This window comes from Barbus barbus, assembly GCF_936440315.1.
Source record: "Barbus barbus genome assembly, chromosome: 44".
NCBI lineage: Eukaryota > Metazoa > Chordata > Actinopteri > Cypriniformes > Cyprinidae > Barbus > Barbus barbus.
The window spans coordinates 4,355,651-4,382,022 of NC_136722.1; the positions used below are offsets into that span (position 1 = coordinate 4,355,651).

The window sequence follows — 26,372 nt, forward strand, 5'->3', positions numbered from 1 at the left end:
GTGGAAGTGTCATGTATTCTCATCTAAAACCTAGCGAAAAAGTTTCTGTTCTGGAAAAATCTTACTCAATTCCTAACCACTATATAAGCCCCTAAATCAAAGTAAATCGGTTGATAAGAATGTTGTTTAGGCCTCAAAAAAAAGTCTTTCACAGTCTTTAAAATCTGCTTTTAAAGGAATATCCTTCCAATAACCCACCCAAGACAATATATTACATAAGAGACCACAAATGTTACTGTCAGGAGTCATTGCACTTAATTACAATTCCAAGGAAAAAGATACAGTATACTCCTTAAAACATTGTTAGTAATTTATTTATTTTTTTACTTTTGATTTCACATATGAAAAATAGTTTACTTCTTTTAAATATAGCTCCGTCATGCAGCTCTCATAGGGATTGGCATGGCGATGTACATGACAATGTTAATGTGTTTGGTCTTGGCAGAATAGATCTGTCCTCGGCTTGTGAAGAACATTTTAAAATGGTATTAGCGTGATGGAAACACATGAGGCACTGAACTTTGATCTGGAATCCAATAAAGAGAATTATTTAGCTGAGGATTCAGTTCTCCTGGGCTCTGATTTTCAGTTTTCATCCTGCATCCTACAGGATAATGCCAAGTGCATCAAAGCAAATACTGCGCATATTCATATATACATATGAAATAACCCCATACAGGGCTCCAGACAAAAAAAATAAAAAATCTTAGGCGCCAAATAATTTGTATACATGCCACAGAATAAAGTGTTTTTTATTCATTTTATTATTTTTTTTTTTTTTACATTTCAATCATGCTGTCATGCATTTATGTCTCATCTTTTCTTGACTTTATCATCATTTTAATCCATCTTGTAGAGGACCTGGCAACTAAGGTCCACTTACAGTGGGAACAATATGTCTTTTCCAACTTGGAATATATTCACAAAGAATTGTTCATTACACAGAATCTGTACCAATATCAAGGGCCATAAATAAGGGGAAGTCGTGGCCTAATGGTTAGACTCGTAATCCGAAGGTTGTGGGTTCGAGTCTCATGTCCGGCAGGGATTGTAGGTGGGGGGAGTGAATGTCCAGCGCTCTCTCCACCCTCAATACCACGATTGAGGTGCCCTTGAGCAAGACACCGAACCCCCAACTGCTCCCCGGGCGCCACAGCATAAATGGCTGCCTACTGCTCCGGGTGTGTGTTCACTGCTGTGTGTGTGCATGTTGGATGGGTTAAATGCAGAGCACGAATTCCGAGTATGGGTCACCATACTTGGCAGTATGTCACTTCACATGTCAACATAACTTGGCCACTGAGAGTAGTTTGGGCTCCTCCTCAATGCATCCTATGTTGTCACATGCCTTTCACACATTCAGTCTGTTTTTCTTCATTAGTAAAAATGCAATTTTATAGTAGGTTGAATCATGTAGACAACAGGTTAAGTAAAAATATTAATATGCAATAGCGCATAAATATAGCAAAATGCTCCTCTTTATAGTTATTTTTCTAGCTGACTGATGAGCTTATGGACGTAGAATGGTAAATGTATTATTACATTGCAATTTACAAGCTTTACACATTTTCTGAAGTTTGAAACACTGAATGAGCTTTTACGTGAGACATTTAATTAACCTGTACTGTAGGATCTCTTATAAAATAGCCTATCTTTTGATGTTAATTCATGTTCATAATGTAGGCCTACTATAGTAGTAAAGAGAAAGATACAATATAATGGGTTCACTTGCCGCTTGAAATTGAGGCGCTAAAGCAATTGCGCCTGCCGCCTTAAAGAGCACCAAAACCGTATTTATTTTTTTGCGATTATTGGATTGCAAGTGCGCTTCAAATATGACGTTCATGCATTAACAGAACTTGGAAAATTTTCAGATTTTGGAAAATATGTGCTGGACGGAAACTACGTATACTGTTCTGTGTTGGCCGCATACCGGATGCGCTATTTTTGTTCAAAACAAAGCGTAAATATACGTAGAAGACGTATCCGTGCAGGGCGGCGGACACAGAAGAGCGTACGCAGTTTCCGTCCAGCAGATATTCTCCAAAATGGCGCTTCGCTGATGTAGAGGAGACGAACTGTTGAATAAAGTCATTATTTTTGTTTTCTTTGTATACAGAAACTATTCTTGTAGCTTCGTAAAATTACGGTTTAACCCCTGATGCCACAATTTTACCGATCTCCGTGCTACGTTTCTGGACCATGATCGTGTAAGGACCCTTGCTGTCTATGGAGGGTCTGAGAGCTCTCAGATTCCATCAAAAATATCTTAATTTGTGTTCCGAAGATAAACGGAGGCTTTTATCTTTAAATTAAGACATTTTGACTCTCCAAGCTAATACTTTATACCAGAACACCCCTACACAAGAGTGGGACAGACCAATTCACTTTAACCCGATTCGATTTCGATAAGTTCGATTTCATACTAAAACAGACATTTGTCTTGTTAAAATGTCATTTTAAAAGCAAATTTTTATTTTTATTAATTTATTTATTTGTGAAGCTGAACTAACAGAGTATCTTGACTTCACTAAATATGTTAATCAGGCTACAAATGGCCTCGCCCTTGTGAGCGTGTTCTGAAAGACAGACTGGCAAGAAAATCCTTAGTTAATATGTAGGTTGGTCAGAGATTTTATATAACGCACTGTATATGTCCTCTAATCCAGTACCTCCTGGAGAAAATTGCCAGGTTGATTCTAGAACAACTTTGACAAAACAACAGTACTAACCTCTTTCCAAACCCCAATCACTATCCTTAAAATCAGTGGGAAATAGGTTAATAAGAATGTTGTAAAAATCTGGTTTATATGAGCGCTGCTCTATGCCAGATACTGATCCAGCAACATGTCTCATTTGACAGAATCACGCTGCTCAAGGCAATATATTTAAGCAATCAAGAACATCATAGTTCACATTAGATCTATGAATGATAGTATCATCATTCAGATTAATATAACCTAACACATCTATCACTTCTCTAAGTGAATGAATTCCACAATAGACTAACCACAGAATTAATAGGTTACATAGTACCATGGCTTATATGTATACATATACATGTCATTCAGACTACTATGGGCTTCATTCTTGTGTGCATGCTCTGAAAGACAGACTGACATGCAAATCCTTCAAACATTTGATAACATGTTATGTCAAGTTTATTTGGACAGACAGATGAAACTATAGCTTAACTACACAAAAAACCACAGCAGCTCAATTATAACTGCATTTAAACCTCCTCATTGAAAGAGAGCATTCCCTGGAAGTGTCAAAGCCAACATACTATAATGGCCATTCATAACTATTTTACATTTTGGCAAATTGGTGGTGAATTCATAGGAATTTCTATGATCTCATTTGTATGTTTTCATAAGATCTGCCTGCTGAGGGTTAGGTTTAGGTAGGTTGACCGCATGTCCTCTTTTTCCTGGATATGCCCTGGCCGGGATTTCTAAGTTGCCTAAAATATCTGGGTTTTGGCTTTGTTGAAACTACTTTTCAGCCATTACCTTCAACAAGTATGAAAGCAAAAGGAACAAAGTCAAAACCTGGACATTTTAGACAATTTAGAAATCCTGGCCAACACATGTCTGGGAAATAGACATTAAATGCCACTCAAGGCAATATATTTGACCAGGAACACTGTAATCTGGATTCAACTGCAGTAAATGAATGAATGAATGTATGTACAGAATGTATGTAAAAAAATAAAAAAAATAAAATAAAAATGTCTAAATCTAAAAGTCTAAGTCTAAGTCCAAGTACCTTATTTATAATGGCATCATTCTTCAAATGAATACAACTTAACAAATCCATTATTTTTTCTCAAGTTAATTCCACGATAGACTAACAGACCTAAATAGTTGGCTTCACCCAACATGTATACAGTTGGCCTCAACATTGTGAGCACAGTCTGAAAGACAGACAGGCTTGCAAATCCTTCAGACATTTGATTAAGCGTTGTGTCATGTCTATTTAGAAAGACTCGACTATGCAAAAAAATCTGTTTGCACAGACAGATAACCCTATAGCTTGACTACACAAAAACCCACCGCAACCCAGTTATAACCTCCTCAGTGAAAGAGAACATTCCCTGAAAGTGTCAAATCCAACACTCTATCATGACCAATCATAATTTTACATTTTGGCAAATTGGTGGTGAATTTGTAAAAATGTCTATGATTTCATAGGATCTGCTCATGCCCTACTGAGGGTTAGTTTAAGCAGTGGGGTTAGGGTGTTGGAGCTTCATGCTTGTTTATAAAAAATCTGCTGCTCTGTGTTTCACGGAAACCTGTCTGAACGGCGCTATTCCAGACAGCGCGTTACATCTGCATAATTTCCAGCTGATCAGAGCAGACCGCGACGCGGAAATGGGGAAATCGAACGGCGGCGGGACATGCTTTTACATCAATGAAAGATGGTTTACAGATGTAACAGTGTTAAAGAAGATGTGCTGTTCAGATCTAGAAACGCTTTTCATCGACTGTAAATCTTTCTACTCACCGCGGGAGTTCTGCTCGTTCATTCTCGTGAGTGTCAAAATTCCTCCGCAAGCTCAGCTCTACAGAAACTCGCTGATCAGATCACAGACACAGAACAACAACACCCAGACTCTGTTTTAATCATTCTAGGGGACTTTAATAAAGCAAATCTCTCAGGGTCACATGACGTGCTCATGAACCTATTCGCACTTGAGTAGAGCTCTGTACGTTTGGCCTCTTTTTGCTGATTTTTTTTCATTATGTTTTAAGTTTTATTCATTGACTGTGCTTTACCTGATGGCATGCAGTCGTAAACAGGAGTTGTCTCTGTCGCTTCTACGATTAAGAAGAAATCCAAGTCACCGAACTCAAGCGATATGATGGACAAGATGGTGAACACTGTTACACACTTTGAGGACATTCTAAGAACCGAGTTGACGGCGATGCGGAACGAGTTCGCTTCTCACATGTCAGTTGTTCAGTCGCTATGCTCTAAACTGGATCTTCTTACAGGGGAGATGAGAGAACAAAAGAACGTTGTTGCAGATCAAAATAGACGCGTTGCCACGCTCGAGCAACAGGTTGTGGACTTACAGGATCACAATAGGCGCAGCAATCTGCATCTGGTTGGATTGCCTGAAGGTTCTCGAAAAGGACGACCCTATGGGCTTTTTGAAAAGATCGCTACCGACGTGGCTCCCGTCTCTGGCAGGCAAAGAGATTGAAGTGGAGCGAGCGCATTGCGTGTACACAAGGCTCTCCTCAGATCGCGCTAAACCACAGGTTTTCATCTTTAACGGACAGGTACACGGACAGGGAGCTCATTCTGCGACCGCCAGACTTCATGACCCGGTGAAAACTTCCGACGGAGCAATGCTGTCTTTCTTTCCAGATTTGTATCCGGTCACCGCAAAAAGAAGAAGTGCATGTACGCCAATTAGGAAGGAGATGAGAGACACTGGCATCCAGAATTTTCTTATTTATCCTGCAACGCTGAAGGTCATTCTCAATCAAGGTGAACCTAAAATGCTATATTCCCCAGAAGAAGCAAGAGTTTTTCTCAGATCCCTTTCATCCACCAACTCTCAGTGAACTTCAGCTGGACATTTGCTGTCTAATCAGAGAAGAGATGCTCTAAATGGTTAGGTGACTGTGTCTTTCACTGTTCACTTTAATGTTCACTTCTTAATTCATAGTTCATTGTGCATACAGTATCGCTTACTGATTATTATATTTTATTTGTTTTAGTTGTATTCTTTATTTCTCTTTTCTTTCTATCTATATATATATATATATATATATATATATATATATATATATATATTTTTTTTTTTTTTTTTTTTTTTTTTATAGAAATACTATCTAGTCAATATGTGACTATGGGGCCAAATGTTGGTGCTACAGTAATGTGCAGGTTTTGTTGACGCCACGGACCATATTAAGGTCTGCTGGCAGATCAAGGTTTGTTCTTGGTTTGATCTGCCATAGTTCATGGGAATGTGTTTATGTTTTTTTTAATGGTAACCGGGAGGGTGGTTGGGGGGTGGTTTAATGGTAGACTCAACTGGTTTTATTTTCAAACTTGTATTTTGTCTTATTATGCAGTAATTCTGTTTGATACTGACCTTAATATTCTGAGTTGTAATATTAATAGGCTAAATGGCCCTCACAAACGTACAGGTTTTCTGGATTTTTTGCAAAGACGAAAGATTGATATAGTGTTAGTTCAAGAATCCCATTTGAAAGAGAAGGATATACGCAGGTGTAATAATACGTTTTATGAAGTGGTATCTCACTCATCTTCGGATACTAAAACCAAGGATGTCCTAATATTGGTCCGGAGGACTTTAAATATTACTATTTTAGATAAAGGTTGTGATACAGATGGTAGAAAACACATATAAAAACAATAGCGGAGAATAGGAATATTGTATTTCTCTCAGTTTATGCCCTTTGTACTCCTGACCCTACTTTTTTCTCTGTTTTGTCAAGCTATCTCTTGAAGTTTTTAGATATTGAAATTGTATTGGGTGCAGATATGAATTCTGTATTGTCGCATATCCTAGATAAATCTGGACCAAAGGAATCATACTCTCAAGCTTTGTGTTCTGACAAATTTCGGCAATGTGTAACCTCATCCTCGTTGCTGGAAGTCTTTCACTTTATTTCCTGCTACTCATAAATCCTATTTGCGAATTGACTATATTTTCATTTCTACTTCTTTATCTTCAGCTGTTCGTGATGCCGATATCTGTTCCTTATCTTTGTCGGATCATGATGGAAATTTGTGCAGATAATCTTGATACTAGATGGCGATTTAACCCTAAATTGTTACAGGATGAAAATTTTTGCAGTCAATTCAGAAATAAATTTTCTGAGTTTATTGAAATTAACCAAGGTTCAGTGGATGTTCCTCGAACACTTTGGAATGCAGTTAAAGGGTTTATAAGGAATAACTAAATTTCATATGCCTCTTTCCTTCAGAAAAACCGACACAAAAAGATAGTTGAACTGGAATCACATTTCCAGAATCTGACTAGAGATAATCAGCGTTGTTTCTCAGACAATACACTCAGTAAAATCACAGCGATTAGGTCCGAACTCAACTCATTACTGCGATCCAGGGTAGAGTTCCTGATCCAAAGATCCAGGCAGAATTATTATTTTCAAGGGAGTAGACCAAGCCACCTTTTAGCCCTAAGATTACGCAACAATGAAAAGTTTGCTAATATTTCAGCAGTGAAATCCCAATCTGGGCTCATTATGACAGACACAAAAGACATTAATATTGCCTTTCACTCTTTTTACTCTAACCTCTATACTACTTCTGCTGATGGTGACCCTGGCTCTTTTGCATCTTTTCTGTCCAACCTTGATTTACCTAGGCTGTCAGATTCAGATTCAGAATACCTGTCTGAACCGATCTCTCTTCAGGAGCTGGAGTCAACAATTCAATCTATGAACAAGGGGAAATCCCCAGGCATAGATGGCATTCCAATTGAATTGTATACTACTTTTTGGTCGGATTTAGGCCCCCTCATGTTAGATGTGATACATTTTTCATTTACTCAAGGCTCATTTCACCCATCTATTAATATAGCTGTTATTTCTCTCTTGTTAAAAAAATATAAAGATCCTACTTCCTGTTCTAGTTACCGGCCACTTTCTTTGATAGGGACTGATGTTATATGCTAAAGTACTATCTTGTCGTCTAGAGAAATTCATGAATAAGCTAGTTCATCATGACCAAACAGGATTCATTAAATCTCGCTCAGCTTCGGATAACTTATGCAGGTTATATCATATGTGACTGGTGCTGTCAAAATGAGTCGGAATGTGCAATTTTTCAAAAATGAGTTATTTTTATTTTCACATTCTCCATTAAATTACCTTCAAAATGATATATGACTTGTTGGACTCGGATAAAATATTACTGAGCTACAGCTGTTTGAAGTCAATAGAAGCAGCAGATCTGATTTTGGAAAAAAAGAGTTAAAGATTCCAAAGCAGAATCAACAAGCAACGTTGTATATTTTCCTCCAATTCTTTTCTTAATAATAATTATTATATTATAGCTATTTTTATTTTATCTTTGTTATTAAAAACAAGAACAAAGATGCAAATAAACAGTATTTAATCAAGAGCAGCTAATGTAACATTGAGACAGATCTATATTAAGACCTACTGTAATGCATGGATCAAATATAATGTTACACATCAGATTCTCCCCCAACTATTAATTAAACGTTCATGTCAGTCATAACAGATTATGATGTGAATCTCGCCAATACATATTTGGCATTAATGTACTTTATAAGGGAGATTGGGCACTCGCCGAAAGGCGCATCTTGTGCACTTATGCTTTGCAAATGTCAGTCAGCACGTTTGTCATCAGCATGGGTTTGAAAATCATATTTCACTGGTTTGGACTCATGTCATCGAGAATTCGATATGAATATTAACAACCCTAGAATGCTGCACTTTGCAACAATAGACTTACAACTTGTGGTGAGAAGCAGTAGCCGTCGTCCAGAAGTGCGCAGAGAAAAAGGTACTCCTCTCAGAAAACATACAAATAAAGATCATTTTAGATGTTTAATTACTATTTGGAGTATTGGGATCGCTAGAAGAGGGCTTAATGAACAATTTTTTGTGAAAACCTCAAATTCGTCCAAAACTGACCTTTTTTACTTCTTTTGCCTGTAGCTCAAAATTAGCCCGTGCGACTTCCGACTCATTTTGCCAGAACGGGTCACATATTATTAATTCAAATAATAGTTTGTCCTCCCCATGCGCATTATTATCTCTAGATGCGATGAAAGCTTTTGATCAGCTAGAATGGAACTATTTATGGGCGTTCTACAGCATCTGGGTCTGGGATCGAGTTTCATAAATCTAATCAAATCTCCCCCGTGAACTGCCAAAATACAGACAGCATGTTACATGTCCCACCAGAGACAGTAATATACTAGATCACTGTTACACAGCAATAAAGGACACTATCACTCTGTCCCACAGGCAGCTTTAGGACTCTCTGATCACTGTTTGGTTCATCTTATTCCGACCTACAGGCAGAAACTGAAATCAGTTAAACCTGTATTAAGGACTGTAAAGAGATGGACTAATGAGACAGAGCGGGTTTTACAAGCCTGTTTCTCTCTCACTGATTGGAGTGTTTTTGAAGCTGCTGCAAATGATCTGGACGAGCTCACAGAGACTGTAACATCTTATATCAGTTTCTGTGAGGATATGTGCATTCCTACAAGGACTCATCTAACTTACAACAACGACAAACCATGGCTCACTGCTAAACTCACACAGCTCCGTCAGGCCAAAGAAGATGCTTACAGGAATGGGTACAGAGTCTTGTATAAACTTATGATTATTCCGATAATCTCTGTCTGCACCTCTCTCTGTCAGTGGATCAACAGCTTCCTGACAGACAGGCAGCAGCTAGTGAGGCTGGGAAAATGCACATCCAGCACCCGTACGATCAGCACTGGAGCTCCTCAGGGCTGCGTTCTCTCCCCACTGCTCTTCTCCCTCTGCACCAACAACTGCACAGCTAAAGACCCCTCTGTCAAGCTCCTGAAGTTTGCAGATGACACCACACTTATCGGCCTCATCCAGGATGGTGACGAGTCTGCTTACAGACAGGAGGTTAAGGAGCTGGCTGTCTGGTGCAGTCTTAACAACCTGGAGCTTAACACGCTCAAAACTGTGGAGATGATCGTGGACTTCAGGAGAAACTCCCCTGCACTCCCCCCCACACACCATCATGAACAGCACTGTGACTGCAGTGGAGTCATTCAGATTCCTGGGCAACACCATCTCTCAGAACCTGAAGTGGCACATTCACATTGACTCTATTGTCAAAAAGGCCCAGCAGAGGTTGTACTTCCTTCGCCAGCTGCTGAAACAGTTCTACTCTGCCATCATTGAATCTGTCCTCTGCACTTCTATAACTGTCTGGTTCAGCTCAGCTACGAAGTTTGACCTCAGAAAACTGTCCGGGCTGCTGAGCGAATCATTGGTACAACCCTCCCCAGTCTCCAAGAACTGTACTCATCCAGAGTGAGCAAAAGGTCTGGTAAAATCACCCTGGACCCCTCACATCCAGCACACTCCCTATTTGAACTGTTACCGTCTGGTCGACGCTATAGAGCTCTGAGCACCAGAATGACCAGACATAGGAACAGTTTCTTCCCTCAGGCAATCCATCTCATGAACATTTGAACTCTTAACAATAAACATGTAACACACAACACTATCATACTTTTTATTTAACACATACTTATTACATTTCAAATGAGCACCTAACATACCTGTACCTACTGAATTGTATATTTTGTATATTGTGTTTGTGCTATATTGCACATTGTCCATTTTGTATATTTGTACATAATTTTTTTTATTATCTGTGTCCTGTCCTGTCTCTGTCATTCTGTCGCACTGTGGAGCTGCTGTCACTAAACAAATTCCTCGTATGTGCAAACATACCTGGCAATAAAGCTAATTCTGATTCTGATACATTTTTGTACAAATCAAATTGTACAACATCCTTCAAAATCACAGATTTGTAAAATAAAATAGTTTTCTCATGAGAATAGGTTGGTCAGAGCTTATATATCCAAGTAGTCTAATCAAAATCCTACTGGAGAAATGTTGTGTTGGTTCTCGAACAACTTTTATGCCAAAACAACAGTCCCAACTCCTTCTCAAACCCCTATGCTTAAAATTAGTGGGAAGTAGGTCAAAATAATGTTCAAAAAATACCCTGGGTTTTGGCTTTGTTTTCATGTTGATGTGCTCTCTCTACAGTCCTCATACATTATATTTAGGTGTATTTCCATTGCTTTGACCGTTTTCTGTAGATCCCACCTTCTTGAAAACCATGATTGGTCAATTATGTACAATACCTGCATGCTATTAATCAAACTAATTTTCAGGCATTACCTTAGGCAAGTATGAAAACAGTAGGAAAACAAAGCCAAAACTCAAGACATGTTAGGCAATTTAGGCAACTTGCTCATGAGACTGGGTTGGTCGGCGGATATATATCCATGTAATCTAATCCAAAACCTCCTGGATAAACATGCTGTGTTGGTTCTAGAACAGCTTTTCTGCCAAAACAATCACATTCTCAAACTCTAACCACTATCCTTAAAATCATTGGGAAATAGTATGATTAAAAATCTTGTTAGGTCCCCAATCCTCACCCTACTTAGGAAAATCTTGTTTAAAAGAATGCTGTTCCAAAACCAACAAGGATGCTGATCCAGCAACATGTCCCACTTCACAGTAAGCCGCCCAGAGTAATATGCTTAAGTGACTAAGTACATTATGTCTGTGATACAGTGAATGATAGTATCATCCTTCAAAAATTAATATAACCTAACACATCCATCACCTTTCTCATTAAATGAATTCCATGATAGACAACACTAGCCGATACTAAAATACCAGAACACCCCTACACAAGAACGAGAGATTCACATTGCCTCAGTGCCAGATACGCTGTGCACTTTACCTTGATTTATAGGGTTCAGCTGAAGCACACATATCGGAAATGACGGCAGTGTGAGTTTTCTTACTTAAATGCAATTTGTTTCAAACACCAGGCTAACTGATGGCTGTGTATAGGGAATGTTTGGGAATGGAATACTTGCAAACAAATTAATTATGTCATTGCTTACATATACAAACTACAAGGAGCCAAAGAAACAACATACTGTATGGAATTTCCTGTATCCGTGTGTGAAGACCACACAGAGGTCCTACAAACATCTGTGAAAACAAAGCTTGGAGATAGTCTCCAGTGGGATGGGACATTGAGAACTGGCTCAAGATACAGTGCGGCTGAATGAAAACTGCAATGTTTAGTCATCCACTCCAGCTGGGTTATTGTTCAGAGTTAGTGAATGCCATGGCGGGACTCTCATCTTGGGTCTCGTTCACATGTGATATGCTCCCCTGAGATTTTCTCAGATATACATGGAACTGACCATACAATTCCTGCTTATAATGCACATTCCTCGAAAGGCTTGTCCTGTCTTTTTCCTCCTGGAAATGGTGCTGGTCAGGGTGTATATAAATATATCCGAGCATCTTATTTCAGACTGGCCTCTCTAATGATCACGTTTGGTATTACTCTAATGAGAGACTGCTCATGAAGCTCATCCTGTATAATTAAACTTAAAATGAAGAAGTCTCCCAAGAGGACAACTAAAGTCGTCCAACGGAGCCCCTCCTTGGACCCACCAAGTTTTCATTCCTTTATAACCATCTCTTTGGTCAAATGTATGGTCCAATTGTGTAACCATGCCTCGTACTATCACTGAAATGTATAGTTTTTTTTCCAAATCTATATCACTTTCTTTGTTCAGCGGAAAACAAAAGGGGACGTTTAGCGCATATATATATATATATATATATATATACACAACTGGAAATGTTGGGACATTTTTTTTTTTTGAATAAAATGAAAACTAAAAGACTTTCAAATCACATGAGCCAATATTTTATTCACAATAGAACAGAGATAACATAAATGTTTAAACTGAGAAATTTTAAAATTGCATGCACAAAATGAGCTCATTTCAAATTTGATGCCTGCTACAGGTCTCAAAATAGTTGGGACGGGGCATGTTTACCATGGTGTAGCATCTCCTCTTCTTTTCAAAACAGTTTGAATACGTCTGGGCATCGAGGTTATAAGCTTCTGGAGTTTTGCTGTTGCAATTTGGTCCCATTCTTGCCTGAAATAGGTTTGCAGCTGCTGAAGAGTTCATGGTCGTCTTTGATGTATTGATGCGCCAAATGTTCTCTATAGGTGAAAGATCTGGACTGCAGGCAGGGCAATTCAGCACCCGGACTCTTCTACTACGAAGCCATGCTGTTGTAATAGCTGCAGTATGTGGTTTTGTATTGTCCTGCTGAAATACACATCGTCTGGAGGGGAGCATATGTTGCTCTAAAACCTTTATATACCTTTCAGCATTCATAGTGCCTTCCAAAACATGCAAGCTCCCCATACCGTATGCACTTATGCACCCCCATACATCAGTCTTTTAGTTTTCATTTATTCAAATTTAAAAAAACTTCCAAACAATTCTGGAATTGGGGTTGTATTAAGTTCACGTTTGGAGTGTGTGTGTGTGTGTTTTCTTTTTTTGGAACCACTTAAGTTTAAAATATGTATGCAATTTTATATTTACTTCTATTGTCATTAAATTATGAAGTGTGCAACCAAATATTGCATTATACAAACATGTATGATGAACTAAAATATATATTTAACAACATTTCTATTGAGACTTGTATATTGTGTATTAATTACAACTTTGTAAATTGCAAATGTATAATTACAAATACAGTTTAAGTACATTTAAATTATATTAACTAAATATATTAAATTTCATACAAAGCTAATTATAAAATTATAATCAACTACTTTGCATGTGCTTTATGTTAGTATGTTAGTTGAGACATCAAAATAAATGCACTTCTTTAAAGCATGACAAAAGATTATTAAAACATAATGATTTAAAATGTACTTTAAGGTAAAACTTTTCATTTGACGTTAGAAAGTGCACTACATGTGTTTAGAAACAGTCATGAAAGTGTACACTAAGTAGGTACACTACGTGGCCTTTTATTTAACTGATATGCTATTATCTGTAATTACAGTATTTATAAAAAGAAAATAGATTTTAAGGACACTAAGTATGCATTCAATACAATTAAGCACACTTATTTTCACAAGGATAGTCTTTTAATGCAAATTAAGTTTCCTCCATGTGTGACCAATAGAGACCATATATTCCACCCTATATTCTTTCTTTCCGAAATGTCCATGACCAACACTGCTATCTCCTTGTCTTCAGTGTTGCAAATGACGCCACTGCGGATGCATAGATTGCCTCCTTTCCACCCATATGAATGATGGGTTCTTGAGGATGCTTATAGAGCAAGATGACAAATGTGTTTTCCTGGATGTCAAGTTCTCTTCATGATTTTGGCTGAAATGTGGGATTTCCCGTCTTGACTTCACTCAAACCAGCGCACAGATGTGGAAATTAGGTGGTCAGACTGACATTGGCTGGTCTGTCAGAGGCACTGGTCTTCTGTCATTGCCAGTTTGTAATTAACACAAAGTGGCACGATCAAAGGCACACATTTGAAACAAAATAAAAAAAAGCTATTATTGGAAGTCATTATAGCAAGTGATTCATCAGGTCCATGAGATCATGTCGTTGTGGATGGGTGACTCATCATCGTAATCGAGAAACCATTTGCCAGGCCTACCAGTACCGAAAAAAAAGACACGTATATGTATTTTTGGTTTGCTTCACGCACATGGGGAAAAAACTAGGTGGGCTAAAGCTTTTAAATTGTCTTACTGTGTGATTCAAGACAAAGGGTCCAAGGCTCTGTTAAAATGTTTAGTCCTGATACATTTATTGGTTGTACTACTGCCTGACTCTGTCAACCACATTAAAATTCACTGTACTTGACATTTTTGAAGAATGGAAATATAGATGGAGATTCATGACTGCCTTCATTGCCTGCAGACTTTGACATCTCTTCAAAATAATGTATTTGCCTTTCAAGGAAATTACGACAAGAAACACTTAACATTTATTTTCTTCCTCCTATTTGGGAGCTCTTGTACATCACCAGATATCGGCAGGAATAGAAACCATTATTTTTGTCAGTATTATTAGTTTTATTAAAAAACACGTCAAAGGTCACGTTTCATCCAAAAATAACATCTCCATGACTATTATGCACATATTTCCCCAAAATTATTATTACTGTATTGGATCAAATGCAGACATTGTGCATTGTTACAATAATATATATAATTTTTATATATATATATATATATATATATATATATAAATTATATATATTATTGTCACAATGCACAATGTCAAATGTCTTAGATTTTTGGGCTGTAATTTTGGGGTGAAATATGAACTATGATTTTGTGAGATTGACCCTTTTACTAAAATAGTAAACTGAGCTTTTATTTGACAGATTTTAAAGAACAATGCCATTTTTCAGACTTTTCTTATTCATTGGCAGTCTTCTGCCTCTATGAATCAACATATCAGCTTCACTTCCCTTTAAAGTTTATTGCAATGTAAAAACAATCTCATACTGTACATTTGACTTCCCACACAAAACACATGTGATTTACATTCTCACATCAATATTGACTGTCAGTAAATAACCAAGACCAGATGTGGCAAATAAATATGTGTTTCTCACTATATAATACAGAAGTTATTTCAGCTGTTTATGCTAGTAGCCCCCGCTTCCATCCCGCAAACACGTCCAAACAAACCCCTCTGTCTCACAAAGCTGTGAAATGCCAAGGGATACACTGAGTATATTTGCTTTATTTTTTAATTCCTGCCATTATTTATCTCCACACTTATGCTTTGAAACATTACCCATCTGCAGTGACAAAGACTGCGACAAGACATCTTAATGGCCCACAGAGAACCGTGAACCTATATTTTGAGTATTTGTACTGCTCATAGCTACATGCATGAGTGAAACCGAATCTTGTAAAAAGAATGAATGGGAATACACTGGCCTCAGTGACATCTATCAGTGGCTATTAAGAGTGTTGGACGTGAACCAGATTACCTCATTATAACGTTGTGTGCAACACGCCATATGTCTGAAAGCTGGAGACCACAATAAAATGCCATATAGTTTTTGTTTGGACACGAAGGATCTTTCTTTTCAATGTACTGCAGTGTAATTGTGATATAGTAAATGGAGCTAAATTTATATGCCTGCAGGGAAAATTACACTTTTTTTTTTTAAGTTCAGCAGTAATCAAGCGGTCAGTGGATGTGTGTGGGCAGCCTCAACAAGCTTGTTTTTCTTGACTCCAGTTGTTTTAATACTGAGCTAACTATTTCATTTTAAGATCATCTAGTATGTTTTTTAAGTTATTAACACTATTTCCTTGTGGGGACTGTTGCCTGGTTTCCAATGCAGGTGTTTCTTGTAAGTGAAAAAAAAAAAAAACAGAGAGCGCGAAGACTATGTGTTTATGAACATTTTTGTACTTTATTGAAACTCCCAACAATGTTTTAACCCTATAACTGTAACACAACTATGTTGTACGCAATCTACATGTCTTTTCTGTCATCCGATTAATAGTTCGTTTAAAGGTTTTTATGAAGTAAACACAAAAATAATTTTTATATGGTCAGTAAATGCTTCATAATGAACACATATGGGACTGAAGCAACCCCTTGATTATGATTATCTATAAGATGCTGTTATAAAATCTAATTGATTTACATTAAAAGCTATCAGAATTGCATCTTATTTTGGACATAGAAATACCAGCAACTACACCAAATTGCATATATCTTGTTTTGATATCATGGTACAGCAATGGTATCAGAAGGGAATACCATGGTACTAAATTATTAAAATATTCATGTTCCATGGTACATGACAAATAATACTAAAGAACTATCATGTCAAAAACTTTTGTATTTTTAAGAGACAAGCTTACAAAAATGCCCAGCACCTGGTTAAAAATGTTAAAAAACAACCCAATAAAATGACCCAACAAGGCTGAACCCAGCAAATAAATAAATAACCCAGCATTTTTAGATTGTATGATATTGCCATGGAACCATAAAAAAACGAATCATTAGTCATAGTAATTAAATGTCAGAAACACATATTTTTATGTCATGATAAGAACCCAAAAACTGAAGACCCATTGATTTATTTTGCCAAAAAACTGTAACCACGTAATGCACTTTAGAAATATAAAAGACAATCTTTAATATCATTATGAATAATTTTCCCTTTAATCATCTCCAAAAGGTTGACCTGATCTTAGCAATTTTATCCACAAAGCATATAAAAATAAATAAATAAATAAAAGTATAGCTTAGTATGTCTGAAACACACGTGATTTATATTTAGTTTTTTCTATCATCTACTTCCACAGTTTTTATACAGAGCTAATGATATTTTCTAACATAAATGTAAACCTTTATATTTCAATTAAACATTATAATATGTTTATTAAGCTATATTTTCTCATAAGGGCTGGCTGCTCCCCACAATAGGTGATTTAACATTTTATGGTCTTTGTGGGGACATTTGGTGCTAACAATATGGAAACCCCCACTAAACACACAAACATTTGTTTCTTTATGATTCCAACCTCCCATTCTACTGGTAGATTACACAAATTGTAAATTCTATAGACTAACCCTAAATTTTGGCATTTGAAAACGGGGTGTTAAGTTCCTGTATAGTTTTTTTTTTACTCTCCCTTTGTCAAGATTTTTAAGATTTACCATCTTTGCTTTATATTTGACTTCATTGTTTTAGAAACAAACAGACTTGCAAGATTTATACATTTTCCTGAGTTCGTTTTCTTCAAAATGTGGTCAAAGTTGTCAAAACTCGCATGTTTTAATAGACGCATTGGCATTTTAAGGCAGCTGATATTTTCTCTTGCAGTGAAAGGAGCGCGTGAGTCTGGGTGTGAATGAGGGCGGTGCAGGGGGCATTATTTGAGCTCGTGTTTGAGGACTGCAGGAGGAGGGGTGCTCAAACACAGCTGTACTTGTTCAATCACACTCACTTCTGTCACCCTGTCTGGGGAACATCGAGGGCACCATCACAGTCAGCTCGTTCTTAACGGACTATTCAACACATTTAATAACTACTGAATTTCGATAGAAATGACTTTACTTAGGTGATCTGCGAGAGAGCTTTTATTGGTGACCCCGGGGTTTCCAGGACTCACCGCGCGCTGACCAGAAGAGCCACAAAAAAACTTCGCAATCTTGTTCGTTCACAGAGGACTTCGCCGAAGCGGCAATGGAGCATCCTTGGTGCCTTTACGCGCTTATTTTAACGCTGATGTCCTGTGTTCATTATTCTCAGAGCATTGAGATACATAAGGATATTCCAACAGGTAAGAATTGGGACAGCACAGTCTGCTGCGCCATTCACACTGAGTGCGACGCGACGCAACGAGTCTAGAACGCGTATTGCGTTATATAATATAATTATGATCTGATGTGATGATAACAATTATATTTAATAACCTTTTACATCATTAAACAATCAATATTTGAGCTTTCGAATATTGATAACCTGAAAAACCATGCCATTTCAATTTGCCTGAACACTGATGATTTTTAATATTTGAAAAGTACTGTCAAATATTACGCTTCTGCTGCGCGATCAGTTATGGGTGACCAGAGCTACAGTCACATGGGGAAGTTAGGGGACATTTTTGTTTGTGTGAGAATTCTGAAAACTGCAATTCAAATATCATATTCCTGTAAAATATTTTAGGTAACAAGTGAACACACGTCATTGGCATATATAAAACAAATCATCTGTTGGAACAAGTTTCCACTTTAATTTATAATCTCTGTTGACTCCCCCCCAAAAAAAAGTTGTTGAAAGTGTTTCATAATTGTTTTACTGTATAAATTTTACTGAAAAACCATATTAGGCTGTGACAGGTTACCTCATAGCGTGTGACACTATGCCCCACTCAGGCAATAATGTCCATTATTTATTTAGTTAGTAGCCCAGACTTTAATGTTTGTGTCTATACAGCAAATGACGTTCATAAATAACCCACTCTGAGAAATATTCACGGGGGAAACACTAGCCCTGGTTTCCCCTACAGTACACCTTGCTTCTTGTTGGGACGTGAGGAATGTAAGGTAGACCCTTTTTTCACACAGTCTTGCTGTTTGGGTATGTGTGCCTGTGAGAAATAGCACTGTGCTGTTCAATCTACAATGTAATAAAGTTGTAATGCACACAGTTAATGCACACTCTAATGAGTTAAGCATTTCTTTGAAGCATAAACACGTTTTTAATTACTTTCTGGATTCCATTAGGTTGTACAGTAATGTGTTTGTGATGGTAAAAACATTTACAGCCTAAAAATGTGTTTAAATAATTATAACGCCTCTATGGTTTGTGAACAGTTGCTTGTGCCTTTTTAGTTACTGTACAGGAATATAAAGATGCTCTGTTGAGTGTCAACAAGCCTAGTCAGAGGGATAAATATGACCTACAGTTTTCATTCATATTGGCGTTCATCATTTCCATGCAAGATGACTGCAGCAATCTTTGGCAATCTTTATTCTTGAGAGTTCTAGAAGAGCATTACATCGTATATACAAGGCGAGAATTCTAAGTGATGCATACTTAAGGGTGCCATTTATAGCTTGAAAAAATGAAACATTTTCTAAACAATCCTCTGTGCTCTGGATCATAATTCACAATATTATATAGTTTTCATGCATAATTTCCTTGACATCAAATGTCAGTCAGATTCTATTAGTGCCATTGGACACAGAGCATTACATTTTTATGTCAAACTGTGATAGAACATTATTACAAGCTTTACTTAAGCATTCCCTTCTGGGAAGTATCTTTCTAGAAAAGTCACTGGGTAAAACTTTCCAAAAGCAAAATCCCAAAGTGCAGCCATATGTCATATTTGAGTACTGTATTACTGTGGTTTCACACAAGTGGAGGGCAAAGGTGTGTATTTTGTATAGGCTATCTGTGAGGCAGTAACGTTTGTAACATCTGGCATTTTAGTTTCATATTTAAAGCATTTTAAGGTGTTTCAGTACAAGTCAATGAGCCTTGACACCTTCCAAGAGCGTGAGCTCCTTACCCCTTGATATTGCAAAAAATAAATAAAATAAAACAATAAAATTCACTTGACCTATTTTATAAACATGAAGCTTGCATTATTCATCATGGACACACGCTCAACATGAAATACCATTTGTGACCTATTTTACTTCCATAATAAAACACTATTTTGAGTGAAACCGGAAAGAATGGGATTTTTTTATCATTTTATCATTGGCTCATTGGAAATACGTGCCTCTGCCTACATTTCTGCAAAACTCAAAAAACATACCTGGATATACAAATCGCTGCAGTTTCCAGTTGGGCAGGGCCAGAGTTTTGATTAAGCAAAGCCTAATTTTCGCACAATTCCTTGAAAAAAATCCTTATTAACTTGTTATCATCACATAAAGCTCCATATTTTCTAAACCAGAATCGCTCCAGTATGAATCCTGTGAAATTATGGTTCAACAAAACACCTCAAACCCATGTATAAGATAAATAGCACAGTTGCATCAGAAAAAAATGTTTTTATATCAATTCTGCATTTGTTAACACTGTCGGGTAGGTTTAGGGTTGGGTTTGGTGTAGGGGGTATGTTATTTTCCAACATGATTGAGCATTAACATTTAGCGACACTTACTTAATATTTAAATTCTGAACCATTGCAAAACAATGAACATATTTTAGCGCCAGTAACGGGACATTACACTTTGAAACTGTCGCAAAAAAGTGAAACTTACATTTCACTGCTGGTTATACTCTGTATAATTGTGCATGTGACGAATACATTCTTGAATCTTGAAAAAAATGCACTAATGTATGTAATATCGTAATACATGTATTTTCAATGAGCCTGGACTGCGATCAGAAATTGGATTGTGAGAAGTCATATGGAGAAAGATAGTTAGAGGGGTGGGGGTGAAAAATAAGAGGGGTTGATGACATCAGACGAAAGGAAAAGTTATTTCAGAAGTGCAGGACATTTACAGAAATTTAAATTTTGGTATAATGTCCACAGATGAATCACAAGAAATAACACTATCTATTATGTTGATTTTAAACTCTACCACGCTATCAGTTAAATACTGACACATACAGCTCAGAAATCCGGCTGTAAATTTCCAAATTTAAGGTGCAGAGCAGATTAAAATCTAAATGGGTCTCTTAATTGCCCCTGATTTGAGGCTTTGTGTGCGCACAGTAATTAAGATTAGCAGTTGGTATCTAGATGACGCATGCTATCTTAAACCCAGGGGAAGATATAGAAAGAAAAATACATGCATTTATGTAGACAGAAAGGGAGTGAATGGCACAGGAAACCTCTGGCGATATCACCACAGTCTTTAAACCCATCCATCAGCCTGAATAACCTAGAAACTGAAGCATTTAAATGTGAACAATCCGCGTTGTGACTCTTGAGGTCGTCTCTACACAAATGCCTGTGGGAGATCTGTTACCTCCTGTGATTTTTCATTGTCCACCCATGTTTAGGCTTGTGTGAACCCTTCACAATGAAACATTGGCCTGTGAGTTGAACTGCAGTGTTAGATTTACGACTTCCGAGTCCCAGTGAAAGAGAACATATATGCTTGTCTATAGTGTTGACTGCTGGACCTGGCAGCACTAGCCTGTAATTGGCCTTGTGCAACATGGTGTCAGTCAACCGCACACTTGATTAAAGAAGTCTGGTTTATATAAGCAGTTTAGATGGATGTAGGCTGTGTTTGTCAAACCGTTAAATGATTGTCCGAGCCAAAAGACAAACAGAACTACAGTTGTGTAGTCACATCCAAACTTTGTGCCACAACCTTTTGTTCTCTAGTCTGTGGTTTTACTTATTCTCCAATCAAGTTTTGCAGGCAGCTGATCAGATTTGTCAGATATAACCATTTCTGTGCCTGTGAATTTTATTTGATTGACTATGAGCTCTGAGGGACAATTCAGAATGTCTGTTTCCGTAGACAGAGGATCATTTTAGAGAACATTTTAATGTCCATAGTAATATTTTAGGAGTGTTAATGCAATGAAGATTTTTTGAGGTGAAAATACAGAATGTTCTTTGGTGGGGTTTAAGATATTCTGGTCAGTTGGTCAGGCTCGTTTGTTCCTTTAGTGTAGGTCTGTGGGATTTTACAGCTGTTTTATCCATCAAATCTGAAAATTAATAAAATGTACATATTCTTAATTAGCCATGCAATTTAAGGTATCATTCATATCTGTACCATGTGGTCCGGGATGAGTTGCTTGTCAAAATGTCAGAAAACCCATGGCAGTGTGTGTTCACTTGAGGGAATTTTCAGTCAATTCCTGAGATCCGAGCAATACGCTCATGTGGGGGAAAGTGGAGCCGAGAAAGTATTGAGAGCGTCTCAAAGTTGAGAAAAGCTAAACTGTATGCAAATACGAATGTGGAAAACATCAAATCACTGTTAGGCACATGACAAATGTCATGTTATTACTACTGTATGTTTCATTCATTTTTTCAAATGTAAATCTCTTAATTATACAGTACATTAGTTTTGATGTGAATGATTATCGTATATATGAGACCAAACTGTGAGGGTGTGTTTCCTCTTGTAGTTTGGTTCTCTTGGTTCTTTTGGTTTGGACCAAAAAGTAAATTGATACATTTCATCCTTGTCACTTAGCATTCACACTGCCATTTTAACCTACCTGGTATTTCTGTACCTGGGTGCACTTTTTAGCGAGACGCGAAATACGTACCAATAAGTACATATCACTGCAGTTTCCAAAAGAAATGAACACTAGAGGCAGTAAAGCTCAGACACCTTTTATTCCTTTTCACACAAATTTACAGTTTCGATGAAAAAAAAGCGTAATTTTTGCACAATTACTTGAGGAATATCATGCTATGACTTTAAAACAATATTAATATGCTGGGAGATTTGAAAAATCATGCTTTTGAACGTTAGCATCGCATATATCCAGCTTCATATCTATGGGTTTTCAGAGACGGTAGGTTTGTTCGGTTGCTCATGGAGTACGGATACATGCTTGAGACGTGAGGAGCTCCGGTTTAAATCCTGTGTAGGGCTGGGTATCGTTCAAAAATTTTCGATACCGATACCGATACCTTGAGTTCGATACCGGTTCCTGAACGATACTTTTTTCGATACCAGTTTTATGAAATCAGTTTTAATAAGATTACATTATCTCAAAAAAATATTTTTTAATGTTGATATTTATACAGACTCAAAGCCTCATCTCCTGAGCCACTGCACGAAGGAACAAAATATATCCAACACAATAAATAAATAATTTTAATAAAGTTCAAATTGTTTTCAGTTTACACATCTGTTAGGCTACGTTTACATTAGTGCATGTTCATTTTAAAACACATCATCACTTCTAGGTTGTTAAAATCTTCATCCACTTTCATAAGTGGGTGTTTTATTTTCTTTCACCATATGTTTTATTGTTATTAAATTCTGGTGTAGTATGTCTAATTATTTGAATGCATAAAAACAACTTAGGCTATTTTAAGAATACATTTAAATAAACTAATGAAATGTTTTTATTTTTCCTCAGAAATTCTGTGTTCTGTATCTGGTTTTCAAATGAAGACATAAAACATTAATTTAATTTATTTAAATTATTGAAAATCAAAGTTTATTTATTTTGGCAAACAAAGGGGGTTTACTATTAAAATAAAAAAATGGAATAACTGTTGTGTGATAATTTCTAAAAAAAAATTAAATAAAGTTTTAATTTTAATAGTAGCCTAGTAGTAGCAGTATGTACTGTCCGCTGAACAATAATATTTCTGCCGCAGTGTCTTCCAAGTGAAACCGAACTTTTATTTTGACGGGTTTCCGGGAATACCTTTACAGTTCTGTTTGTATATGATATGACGTTAGTTTTACTCGAATCAAACGGTAAAATGCTCATTAATTGACTCTCACAGCAGTTCTGGAGATGTTGTTCATGTGTTTATGTCCTCATTTAGTTTGTCACGCGAGCTTCAGTCTGTGTAGTAAACAAGCCGCGCGATATAGAGAGCAGACTGCTCCGTGCGCTTTCGAAACGCTCTCGCGGATGTCAAACACTGATCTATCAGTGCCGTGCCGCTTCTAGTCAAACACACCCAGTGCTGCAGGATTATTGGCTCACTGACGGTGATGAGATTAACCCCTTAGGTATCGAAATTTGGTACCGAACGACAAGACGTTTTTCGATACTCGGTGGTATCGAGGCAATTCGGTCGGTGCCTAAAAAGTATCGAACTCGATACCCAGCCCTAATCCTGTGTATCCACGGGTCGACATAGCAGTTCAAATCTGCATAATAAGGAAGTTCAAATGGCATAGTTGCATCAACAAATATACGTTTTTATATCATTTGTGCATTTGTCAACACTATCGGGTAGGTTTAGTGTTTAGTTTGGTGTAGGGCATATTTCCAACACAATAGAGCAATTTTTAGCGACGGTCCCCGGATATTTTAATTCTGAACCGCCGCAATACGTTCCTGAAGCAACGTAACAAAAACACAGCAATACGTACCTATATCAACGTAATAAAAACGTGCCAGAGTTTACGTATTGAACCCCGTGTTTTAGCGCAACTCAGTGGACATTTCTCTTTGAAACTGCGGCGAAACGTGCAGTAAGGTACGTAAAAACGGTGTCGCACAAAAAGTGCACAGAGGTACGTATTTTTATGAGACCAGGTTGATTTTAACACCAAACCTAAAGATATTAAACAATAGCAAAAAGTACCAATAAAGCAGAAATCGGCTTTAACAGTCTCACGGAGTTCGTAGGCCAACCTGCTTACAATTAAAAAATCACCACAATTATACCCTGACAGAGGTTGCTAATTGCGTCAATGCATAAGTCATAAAAATTCTGATCGATTCTAAAACCTAGATAAACTTAGACAAATTCCACATATGGACACAAGCTTGAAGCATATCTTCTGACGACTATTTTGGGGACAAGTGATCAGAGGTCAGACGCAATACGTCTCTCCAAAGACATGTATCTGATACGCTGGACATCGGCAGCTGAACGTTTGTCCTGGACTGTCTGAGCTTCTCCTTGTACAGACAGATACTAACACACATACGAAGAGAAACACTTGCCTCGGCCCTAAACCTTATCGGGCATGGTTACACAAACAATGAGAGCAGCTTCTTAGAGAGTAAAAAGGCAGAATAAAGCCATATTCAGCTTATTGTCTAACATGCATAAATGTAACTTTGATTAATAATTATTCAAGAAATATTATAATTAATATTATTATGAAGGACATTGTAGATCTGCGATCCACTCCTTCACCTTGGTCCGGGTTGTGATTATATTTCAGTTGATCATGGCCAGGTGGGTCCACTTGTTTGGTTCAGATGACAGCATTCATGCATATTCAAATGAACTCCACGAACAGAATAATCACACCAGAGTTTGTTTTAATCAAACCAAACCTTCCAAATGTAAACAAGTCTAAGAACAACCAACAGTGCTAGCTTGCCATTGTATTTCATATCCTTATTCAACCCCTATAACTGTGTGCGGTCTCCAAAACACGAGTTTACGAGGGTTTCCAGAATCAAACAGAAGCTGTTCTTCAGTTTGGCTCGTTTAATTGCTCTGGCCAACACAGCATTCCAACTCCAAGTCAACGCTCAACTCAGCTCAGCACAGGAAGTAACCACAGTAATTGCAAGCATTAGACGACGGCGGGAACAATTTTGGTGATGTCAACCAAATGAACCCCTTCTTTTTCTCTGTTCTTCATCCTTGTGATTGTTTTTCCAGCCAAGGAAAAATAAATAAGAGTTACTGGTAAGTTAAACCCTCAACTGAGCTATTGTGACCAAGTCCATGTTAAACCAGATGCTGCTGACGCCATGCAATGTTCCATTCTAGAGGCATTTACAGCTGCAATGGAGGGGTGCAATCGACACACAACCCCCCTTACCAGTGTAGTACTAGATTCTCGGGTTATAGACACAGGGGCATGTTTAAACAATCAAGAAAATTTCCAAGCCCTAAGAGAGAAAGCTTTTCTATTTTAGTTGCGGACAGCTGAAATAATGTCTGTCTACAATAACCCCACCACGCTTTTCCCCTCACTTTGTTCTGCGCCCAGCCTTCAAATTTGGTTACACATTTGCCAGTCACCTGGCTACAGCCACAAATAATTAGAATGTGTTATGGAATATCTGCATGTCTGTGTTTACAGACAAGTATCTCGTTGTCAAGTCACAGCTATCTGTGGTTACATTAAAATTCTTCCTATCTGACATTGGCCTTTGTTTTCTCGGTGTAATGAGGTGTAAGTCTGAGCTCTAGATATTTGTGTGTATGTATGTTCTGGCAGTTGATTCTGGTGATTTTGGTTGGGATTGTGTTAACACGCTCATGTTAAGCGGGCAAAACAGGGTACTCCCTACACCAATTCGGAAGTGCTGGTTGGCTGGAGAAACACAGTGACATACTTACGGTATGAATGAATGGGCACTGTGGTAGAGTCTGGCTGTTGAGGGATCAGACCACCTAATGAGGTCAGTTATGTGACTCAGTAGTGTTTTCATGCTTCCCAGAACTGCCTTAAGTTAGATCACCTCTGTTAGTACAGCATCTGTCTTATTTGCTGCTGTTACTCAGTGTACTTGTTAAAATTGGCTTGATTTGAAATTGATTTAGTTGATGTTATAGCTGATTTTTGTCCAGTGGTAATTTACTTT

General features: G+C 37.4%; 1 protein-coding gene across 2 annotated transcripts in view; it reads left to right on the plus strand.

The window, feature by feature from the left end:
* Positions 1–17,565: 17,565 nt before the first annotated feature.
* Positions 17,566–26,372, plus strand: part of LOC306862948 (procollagen-lysine,2-oxoglutarate 5-dioxygenase 2-like) — a 46,644-nt gene continuing 37,837 nt past the window's right edge. The window contains exon 1 of one of the 2 annotated variants that reach the window (XM_079406058.1): positions 17,566–17,964. In XM_079406058.1, coding sequence (XP_079262184.1) covers positions 17,868–17,964 — 97 coding nt within the window. In that variant the 5' untranslated portion in view covers positions 17,566–17,867. The remainder of the gene's footprint in view (positions 17,965–26,372) is intronic. The other variant, XM_079406059.1, reaches the window with a different exon arrangement.